The 10,561-nt window shown below is 37.3% G+C and overlaps 1 protein-coding gene across 1 annotated transcript in view; it reads left to right on the plus strand.

Annotated features, from left to right (window-relative positions):
* The window catches only part of TBC1D2B (TBC1 domain family member 2B), a 63,437-nt gene extending 53,124 nt beyond the window's left edge, over positions 1-10,313 (plus strand). Inside the window, exons 10-13 of the mRNA XM_024200572.3 lie at positions 4,462-4,579; positions 4,895-5,080; positions 6,488-6,609; positions 9,917-10,313. Of these exons, the coding sequence (XP_024056340.1) occupies positions 4,462-4,579; positions 4,895-5,080; positions 6,488-6,609; positions 9,917-10,112 (622 nt within the window). The 3' untranslated portion in view covers positions 10,113-10,313. The remainder of the gene's footprint in view (positions 1-4,461; positions 4,580-4,894; positions 5,081-6,487; positions 6,610-9,916) is intronic.
* Positions 10,314-10,561: the final 248 nt, after the last annotated feature.

Consider the following 10,561-nt stretch of genomic DNA (forward strand, 5'->3'; position numbering starts at 1 on the left):
TGGCTTTTTTTAATGAGGAGAAAAATCCATGCTTGGGCCATAATCCTAGACTGACAGAAATCTGTAAAATAGATTTTTGCAGAAGAGGTAGGATTGGAGGGAACTTGTACAATGAATGTGGTGTTTAATTGAGTTGAAGTTTTGTGTTGCTTTTATGTCTGTCTTTAGTTTAAAACAAAAAAATGAAAGTTCTGGCTGATGGTTAAAAACGTTTGGCACTAGAAGGGCTATTCCTGAGGGAATTCTGCGTCATTGTGCATGTGCAGAATTCATTGCTCCCGCAGATTTCTTTGCTTACCCACAGAAAAATTACTTCTGACAGGGAAGCAAAGGGAAGCCGCAAGAGTGGTCATGCGCCCACTCCCTGGCAGTGCAGACAGGTCAGTTTGGGCACCCAAAGCAGCCAGTAGAGATGTAAATCACGGCCTGGAGGTGTGGGGGCTAGGTAGTCGTGTGTGTGTGTGAGAGAGAGAGAGAGACACTTTGTCCCTCTCACTCGCTATTGCAGCATGCTTGATGTGGGGGGCAGGGCTTTGGGGTATTTCTGAAGAGGTAGTTGTAGGGCAGGCTCTGTTCCCTCTGGCAGAGGAGAATGTAGCAGCCTGCCTGCTTAGTTAATTGTTCCCATTGTTCTTAGCGAATTTCCCCAGGAGTATAAAACAGGTGTAAAAAATTTTAAGACTCCTTTACATTGCCAGAGTGGTGTAAAGGAGCCTTATTGTAAAGGACATTGTGGCCTTATAAATGCTTATGGTGCTTTAGTGATTAGAATTGGTCTAAATTTTTGGACTGAAAAAATTTCCTATCACAATGTGCTCCATGAACTGTTTGCTACTAACTTTTTTGGAGATGGTCAATAGCCAGTATAGACTGTGAGTTTGAGTCTCTGGCCCTCACTTGCTCTTCAGTTGCCTATGATGTAACACTGAGCATATGGGTGCATATATTTTTTGACTAATAATTAGATGTAAAGGGTCAATACTAGCTACATTACTATTAGATGCGGGGGGAGGGAAGAGGGTTTGATGATTTCCTCCAATGCCCCACGCTCCCATTCTCCATCCACTGTATTGTAGTTTAAATAAATTACCAAAATAATTGAAACTAGCTGGATTATATTGCATTATTTTGACAAAAAACATGCAGAATTTTGCAGAATTTTAAAATATTGGTCGCAGAATTTTTAATTTTTTGACACAGAATTCTCCCAGGAGTAAAGGGCCACAGACCCTATCATTTGCCCTAGTGCATCTTATGCTAATAAATCCAGTCAGGAAATCCTGACCCTGGTGTTTCCATTCTAAAAAACATTTCAAGAGTTTGTAGCATTCCTAACATAAGTACAGAAGAATATTCAGGATCCATAAAAGTCCTCTGTAAAAGAAGGGGTTGTCTGCATTTTTTTCCCCCACTGATATAGTTTTTCACTGATGTAATTACACTGGCTAACACCTGTGGAGTTTAGTAAGTTTACTGCATTGGTGTAAAGTGACTTGCCTGGTACAGCTTTGTCCTGGTTTGAAATCTGTACCAGATGAAGCTGGTGAAGCTACATGTGTGCATAAAAGAAAAACAACAAAAAATAGTGTAGACAATCCCAAAAGGATTCCTCTCTGGGAGGAATTTGTAGTAAATTAATCTTGTGTCTTAATGTGTGCAAAATGTTTCCAAAATTTTCCCAGTTATTTTCACATAAGCCTCAGCTAGGGCAAGAACATTCTGTTTAGTATTCACTATGCAACAGATACTTCTACTTTTTTTTTACTAAGAAAATGTGACCCAGAAATAAAATAAAATCAAGGATTGCAGGAATCTGGTGGTAGGGGAGACTGGCTCGGTGGGGCCGCGAGGTGGGGGAGGGGAGTGATATTCTCTTCTGTAACTTTCTTCCTGGTTTTCTTTTGTCTCCACAACCAACATTTTTAAAGTTGTCACTTCTCCTTGATTGTTTTGAGACACCTAATTGGGATATTGCTGTCCTGGCAGTTAGTAAAGAGAAGAAAGAGATAGGGCAAAAAGAGAGAATGGGGAAATGCAATCCAATCTGGTTCATATGTAGGTGAATCTAATAACACTGTGTGACACAGAAATTTTCATAAATTATATAATTATATAAAAATTATATAAAATCATATTTTTGTAATGAAATGAAATCCTCATAAATTAGAGAGAATTCTGTATAGTTTGTTTGTTTTTTAGATTTAAAAAACAAAGTTCCTAAATTAAGGCAGACGGGTTGCTATCTCGAAAGCCCAGAAATCTGTTGGTTTGGAATGCTTAAATAGTAAGAGATAGCTGCTGACGTAAGAACCTAGCAAAAAGTGGAGTTGGGGAATGAAGTGTGTTAGTCAGTTTTGCTTACAGTGGTAGATAAATGAAAGAAATAACTAGTTAAACAACTTTGCCACTGGACTTGTCCAAGGATTGGGAGCCTAAACAAGGTCTATAGGATTTCACACAAAGGTGGAGGGCACAGGGAACAGAAGTGTTCCCTTTTGATTGCTTATCAGTCACTTGTGCTTAGAAAAACTTGGGTCCTGAAGGTAATTGTACTGTGCTCAAAAATGAACTACCCTTGGAGATAACAAAAGGAATGGCTTATTCTGGATCAGAGCCATCATGCTCTCGGCCAACACCAGGTGATTAAGGAGACAATGCAAGAAACCTCATGGCTGAATTAGAATTTCAGACTGAGTGTGACCTAACTTAATAAAATAATTATAAAATGTTTTTGCTGTTTTTGAACGTTAATTCTCAGACTTCAGCAGATTCACAAAACTTAAGGTAAAGTTAATATCTATGCCCTCACTGTAGTTTCCTTCACCTTGCAAAGTCTGAGAAGCTGTCATAGTTCTATGATGTCCTAAGCAGTTACTGTTTCCACATTCAGAAGTTTCAACAAGCAAGTGATGTTAGATTAAGGCAATCTGACTTGAAAAAGAAAAGTCAAGTCTGATATTAGGTGCACTTAATGTAACTTTGGTTTTCATCGCTCCCCTTGACTGTGCAAACAGGAAGACCAGAAATGCAGCTAAATGTCCTTTGATCATGTTATGGTTTTCATGAAATGGAAAAGTAAGACAGACACATTAGTATTTTTATTTTATTTTTCAAACTACACAGCCCAAGCAGTTACTTTTTCAGAAGCCGTGAATATGCCACACTTGCTGTTACTTTCCTGAAAGCTCCTTCACTTAGAATGCTTTATAGTACAGCCCTAGGGGAATTTTTCCTCAAACAGTTCACTCCTTAATTGTGGTTTTTTTCTGATTCAGTGGCCATCCCAGCTTCTTCACAAAAGGCAAAAATGAAATTCAGTTCTCTCTGTTACCAGAAAAGAGAGACGATTATCACTTTATACAACAAAATATAATCAATGTATTTTTTTTCCATAGCTTTTGGCAAATAAACTTCTAAGGCTCCAAACTTACAAGATGCTCTATGTGGGCTGATCCCTGCAAGCGCATGGTGCTCCATTGACTTCAGTGGGGCTCTCTGCAGGCACAAAGGTTCTCCTGTGCCAAAGCAGCTTGCAGGAGTGGGCCTCAGTATATCACAAAATACCTTGAAAAGCTGCACAGTCATTTCACTTTCGATGCTAGATACTTTTGGAAAGCTCACTAAATAACTTGGAAATCAAAGGAAAATATCATGCTTCAATTGGAAATTTTTTAGCCTAATTTCTCAACTAAGACCTACAATGACTATAACTTGGAAGGGATTGGTGAGAAATATTGATTTTACCTTTTTTCTGTTAATTTATTTTGTGAGTTTGCTGCCAAACTATGTGTAATCATTGTCACAGTTTCCCCTATATAGTCAGTTAGTTTTTTCTGATTATTTGTGTGAAACACACAGCAAAAAGGGGGAGAATTTTTTTTAAGTACATCCATAAATATTGGCGTGGGGTCTCGGGCATGCATAGCCCTTAGAATTACTTTTAGCTCATTTTTAAAATTATGGTAAATTTCAAGTTGGCAGTGTTGTACATAAAACAATAGCTTTAAGAAATGTTAACTCCTTTAATTCTGTTACAGAAGGCTATTTAAATAATGCACAGGACTTCCTTTGTGTATAATGTGTAGGAGGGTCTTTATTTTCAACTCTGCCATTAAAGGAGGCTGTGCAGATTAGGAACCACAGCAATGGCCTTGAAACCAACAGATTCCCAATACTTTAATTTGGCCAAGCCACTGACAGAATGGCTTCCAGCAAATCAGTTTGCTTCCTTTTGCCTTAATTTGTCCACTTATTTAGCTGAATAGAAGTACTGACGCCCAAGACATGCCTCCTGTTCGAGCTATCCTAATAATTTTAAATGTATTTAGCAAATTGGTTAATGTAGTCCATTATTCCTTGATGAACAAAAAGTAAGGTAGTTTTATTTTAAAACTTAGTTTTAATAGATTTGATTTGTGTTTTAGTGGGCTTGTTTTCAAAACTGTCTCTTTTTATTTTTAGATTGGTAGCAATTGCACTTCTCTACTTGGAACAGGAAGATGCTTTTTGGTGTCTGGTCACAATAGTGGAAGTTTTCATGCCTCGTGATTATTATACTAAAACTCTGCTAGGCTCTCAGGTATGCATTATGCCAAAATAAAACAGTCTTGAAAACTGCTGCTGAAATGTGGTTTCAATCTAATCCTGACTTTGAAAGCTACTTCTTAGAAATTGGGTAAAATGGAGGTAATAATGCTTGCCTCCAACAATGGGGCTATTGTGAGAATAGATTGGTTAGTATATGTAAGTGCCTTGTACAATGGAGACCCAGACCTGACTGAGACGTCTAAGTACTACTACAATATAAATGTCTAATAAAAAGTGGTGTGCTTTGAAACACGTACAGAGCTATGTAAGTGCTTAGCAGCAGTAATAGCATGTCTGTCGTCTTTAGGTTGACCAGCGAGTGTTCAAGGATCTAATGAGTGAGAAACTGCCACGATTGCATGCTCACTTTGAACAATACAAACTTGACTACTCACTCATAACTTTCAACTGGTTTCTGGTGGTATTTGTGGACAGCGTGGTCAGTGACATCCTCTTTAAAATATGGGACTCTTTCCTATATGAGGGATCAAAGGTGAGTTGTATGAGCTAGATGTTTTTCAGTTCGTATTAGATGTTGTAACAAGACACTGTGGTGTTGAGAAATTCAAGGTGGGGGATGGTTGTATTTCACAAGAATATGTTAGTTCTAAGAGCTGGTCAAAAAATGGAGTGAGGAGGAAATTTACAAAACAGCTTTTCCAGCCAACAAATTCTTCCATTTTAAGTCGAAATTTTGGGACTTGGAAATTTTCCACAACTTTCAATAAGCAGAATAAAACCAAGTATTTAGATAGTTCCCTTTCATAACACTTTAAATGCATCACAGTCCTTTTTGAGAAATAAGCAGATATCTAACCAGTATTTCCTGGGTTACAAATATTCTAAAATAGAGGTGTAGGAAAGTGCAAGACTTGGCTCAGAATAGGGAGATGGCATTTGTTTTCCTGTCACCCTACAGCAATTTTTTTTAATTTATTTCTGTAGACACCCATCTAGTGCTTGGGGCACGTAACCCATTAATTAAAAATTGCAGCATTAAAAAGAGACAAACAGCTGCCTATAAATGTACCTCAGCAGAAACTCGCATATGAAATGGTAGCTGAATAAAACTGACAGTTTTATTTAAAAGGTTTTATTTTTCTCAGACATAGATACAACAGGAACACAGTACTTAAGCAAATAGGGGAAGGGGGAAGAAAGAGAGATGGGGGGGGGGCTATAGGCAAGAGTAGTAAGTTCACTACCATAACCTTCTCTTAAGTGAACATTCCAGTTTACAATGTGGCTTTTATTTTTTTTATTTTTGTGTGTGTGTGTGTGTGTGTGTGTGTGTGTGTGTGTGTTTGGGTAAAATAACTTTCAAAAGATCACAATACTGTGATAAGATATACCTGTACAGAGTTGCAAAGTGCTAGGCCTGCTGAACCCATTCCATCATAGACAGAGTGTCTAGACTGTTGTAACTCCTACCAGTGACTGACTGAGCAGCTGTTGGCAAAAGTTGAATTGGCTTGCAGTTCCCTATAACATATATTCCCAAGTGTTCAAATACCCCACAAGACAAGATTGTGAGGTCCCAGGCACTGAAAAGCCAATTACTTTTTTTAAATATGATGCAGAACATTTTTTTTATTTCAACTCTGAAACAGCTTTGGTGGTTTATTAGGCCATATTGTCTTTGCTTTACAGATTAGTTTTTGTAAGGAGCTCAGAAGCCTTTGGGCATTAGTTTTGATGGTGCCCAAATTATTATTGTACCTGGGAAAAAATGTTTGAACATCACAAATGGAGCTGTTTCCCCTACAGAAAGCTGCCATTATGCTAAACAGCACACACTAATGCAGGAAGACCACAATATTTCTAAAAACCAGTTTTATTATAAAAGTGTATTCAGAATGTAATGTGTGTGTGTATATATAAATCTTTTTTGAATATCCAGGTCATTTTCCGTTTTGCCCTGGCTCTTTTTAAATACAAAGAAGAGGAGATCTTAAAACTGCAAGATTCAATGTCCATATTCAAGTACCTCCGATATTTCACTCGCACCATTCTTGATGCTAGGTAAGTACTTTAAAAACATATTTAATATCAACAGTATTTTGTGTTGGGGCACAAATGAGACATTTCACCTAGATGAATGACATCTGTTCAGAAGAATATCTAGTGAGATTTCTAGTCACTGGTTTAATTTTTGTCTATCCTCTTCCTTAAAAGGTGTATGTGAAAGACTTCCCCCATTCAGAATACAAAAGTAAAAAAATAGCTGCTGATAAAATGATAAAAGCATCATCTTCTAAGCAATTCTGCAATTTAACCCCATATGACTATATTTACTATGTAGTGTTGCCATTTACTCTTACTGATATTTGTATTGCAAATAAAATAAATAGTAGCACTTAGAGCCCCATTGTGCTAGGTGCTGTAGAAACACACATAAAGATAGTCCCGGCCCTTACTTTATGCTTAGATTATAAGTTGTTAAGAGATATGGACATGTCCTATTGAATCCAGGTTATCTTGTGTACTACTAATACATGTACATAGGCAAGCATTGGGTTGTCAGAAAATTTTATATTCTGGCATGTGTGTGTTTGAGATGATGGGAACTAGACAGTGCTATAAGTGCTATTCTGTCCTTAATTCTTCTTTGCATAGGTAGTGCAGTTTATGTGCACTGTATTCAGCATAAATTAGCACCTAATGTTCTTAAATATTTGATACAGGGAGGGTGGTAAGTTAAATAACAGCAAACAAAAATTATTTTTCATAAAATAGCAGTTTGTTTGGATTAGAATTTGGCACAACAGTAATACACTTGAAACTTTTTAAACATTCTTGGCTGTTCTCTGATAACAGCTAAACTGAGGGGGCGGGTGGGGTATTATTTACTATAATAAATTGCATGTGAATTAGGGTTTAAAATCTGATTCCTGTTCAGAGCTCCCTGTATGGTTTGGGAGTTCTGAATGGAAGAAAAGACTAACTTGTCTGTATAGTCTCACCCAGTGCTTAAAGATGAATGTGAGGGGCTGACCCAGTGAAAATCTTCTGCACTTCCACATAAGAGAGGGAAGTTTGGCTTTGGCTCCCCAGAATAAAATGGCTCTGAGGGGATGGTACACAATGTTTTTGTGTGCCTCAGCATTGACTCCCTCACCCCACCCCTTTGATGATGATTTAAGGAATGATTGCAGAGAGTTGTGTTTAGTTCGTGGCCAAAGGAAAATGATGATCATGACTCCCAACCTACAAGTGGAGAAAAGTGTGTGTGGGTTTGGGGAGGTGGGTGGAAATGTTTTTAAACACACAAAGCAACAGAAAGATAAATAGTGCTTACTAAATCTGAGCCTTTGGAGTATTCCAGGAATTTTTAACCTATAATCTCCTTTGAATTAAAATGACTTCCCACAACAACACTGCCAGAAACTGATGTGTGCAGACTGAATTGTTGTCTCTCCCTAATTTCAACAGTAGTGCTTTTTTCTTTGAGATAATGTCAATCTTGAGGCTTACAAGACTTGTAAAGCTGGACCTTCTTTTTTTATAAATGTGTCTAACACCTAGTGATGGAATTCAATATTGATTTTTAAAATTGGATTACTGCAGCTCCCACAGAAACCTTTTTGTATTACCGAGGCATGTTTACTAAACCAGGTTGGCTTAAGTCTGTAAAATTTGGGGCCCCAACTATTTACTTTTTTAAAATTATAGGCACATGTCGGTGTAGAAAAGCTTCGTAATACATACACACTGCGTTCTGTTTTTTAAATCCCATTCTGTATTTGACTTTTAAATTGACACTTGTATGAAAATATTTTATAGTAGTATAGTGCCACCTCGTGGATTTAAGCTGAATTGATTAATTTAAAAATCAATCTTTGTAAAGTAGGCTATATGATTCATGCCCTTCTAGCCTCTCAAGTTCACCATTTTACAAACAATTTACTTATAACAAATATTTTTGAACTTGTAAAGCTAAGTGATAAAAAAAAAATGTTTAAAAATGACTGTTATAGATGTGAGTCCAGTCTTGTGGAAAAACACACATCATCCTATTCATAGTACAGGAAAGATAGACATTCAGTTATGTTATTCCTGGACATTTTCCAGAGGCTGGAATAATTAATTGGCACTAACACATTTCTGAAGTTTAAGCTGCCTAATTGGAAAAGTCCCGACTAATATGTGCATTGGTGCAACTTCAGAATAATGTACAGGGAAATAAGAATTGTACACCTCTACCCTGATATAACGCGACCCGATATAACACAAATTCAGATATAACGCAGTAAAGCAGCGCTCCCGGGGGGGCAGGGCTGCATGCTCCTGCGGATCAAAGCAAGTTCGATATAACACGGTTTCACCTATAACACGGTAAGATTTTTTGGCTCCCGAGGACAGCGTTATGTCGGGGTAGAGGTGTATATCTAATTGTCTCATTATGATAAAAATTGTACTTCAGATGACCTGTTTTAGAGTATATATTTAGTGAGAGGTTATTGATGTTCGTGTGCATAGAAACAAGGAAATTATTGTTTTAACCTGTAAGACCTCTGAGTCTTATACAATATGAATGTAGGAAAATCCCAGCCTTTCAATCTGTAAACTGCAGACCATCTTAAGAAAAGCTAACAAATTGATCCCAATTGTTATTGAAATTAATCAGGTGCTCGAATGAGCTATTAAGGGGAAAAAGAGAACTTCAGATATAATAATTAAAGATCTGTTTTATCACAGTTGCAGATCAGCAATATTGCTTATTCTCCTACAAGGATAGGCTAAATAGAATTATAGTATTTTTTTTTTTTAATAAGGAAACTGATGCAGTACTTTCTGGAGCCATGAAATGCAGAATGTAACTACTGTTGTAGCCCAGTTATTTTGAAAGTGCAGTGCATTTGGACTTGTACAGTAACCTAATGTCAGATTTCTCAAGGCAATAGTATTGGATTAATTTCAGCAGAACTAAAGCAGAAGATCTGAAAGAAGGAATATTTAGGAAGTAAATATTCAGTAACCACCCTGGTTGATGAAACTCTTGTTAATTAAAGCTTCGTTACACCTCCGGCTCACAATGTTTCAATGTCCATAAAACCATAGTACAGTGTAGACTTGGCAGCTGCTTCTGCGGTCTGGCCAGCTTTTAAGGGGACATTCTGTAACTAAAGTGGTCATTTTAAAACTGCTTCTTTTCCAAAGCTACCTTAAAATTTCAACATTTCATCTAAGACACACTAGGTACATGGGGAGGGCTATGCCAGAGATTCATTTCACATCATGTATAAAGGACTAAAGTGAATGAAGCTTAAAACTGCCATTAAAAGCCATAGATCCAGTGGTGATCATCTAATGCTAGGTAATCTTTCAGGAAACTGATCAACATTGCTTTTGGAGATCTGAATCCTTTCCCGCTGCGTCAGATCAGGAACCGGAGGACCTACCACCTGGAGAAAGTGCGCTTGGAGCTAACTGAACTTGAAGCCATTCGTGAGGACTTCCTGCGTGAACGGGAGACCAGCCTAGACAAAAGGGACCTTATCAGTGATGACGAAGAAGATAGTTGAGAGAATTCATTGACTTACTCTCTTTTGGAATCGTGACCAAAGCTTATTGAGTGGGTTAACTTCAAATACACTTCTATTTTATTAATCCTTTAAAACTGAATGTTAAATAGTGGCATTTGGAAATATGCAGGACAGATTTCCAAACCTCAGCACTTTCTTTCAAAAATATTGTTTTGTATCGGAGGCCAAACAGTTCTGTTTACACCTGTGTTCATGCAACTGTATAGAGCACTTAAAAATTAATATCTCTTTCAATCAGTTAAACAGCTGAGCTGCCAGTTGTTCTTCTGAAGTGCCTCGTCACAGTGTCTGTATGTGAAGAAGTAGCATAGAAAAGTCCTTGCTCTTTTAATCTACCATTTTGTCTCATTTCTGAACTTGTATATTATACAGAACATAGTTATACATTTTTATAGCACAGCCCCACAACATGAAAAGACATCATTTTT

This window comes from Terrapene carolina, unplaced genomic scaffold (genome assembly GCF_002925995.2).
Source record: "Terrapene carolina triunguis isolate 2854851 unplaced genomic scaffold, T_m_triunguis-2.0 Scaffold67, whole genome shotgun sequence".
Classification (NCBI taxonomy): domain Eukaryota; kingdom Metazoa; phylum Chordata; order Testudines; family Emydidae; genus Terrapene; species Terrapene triunguis.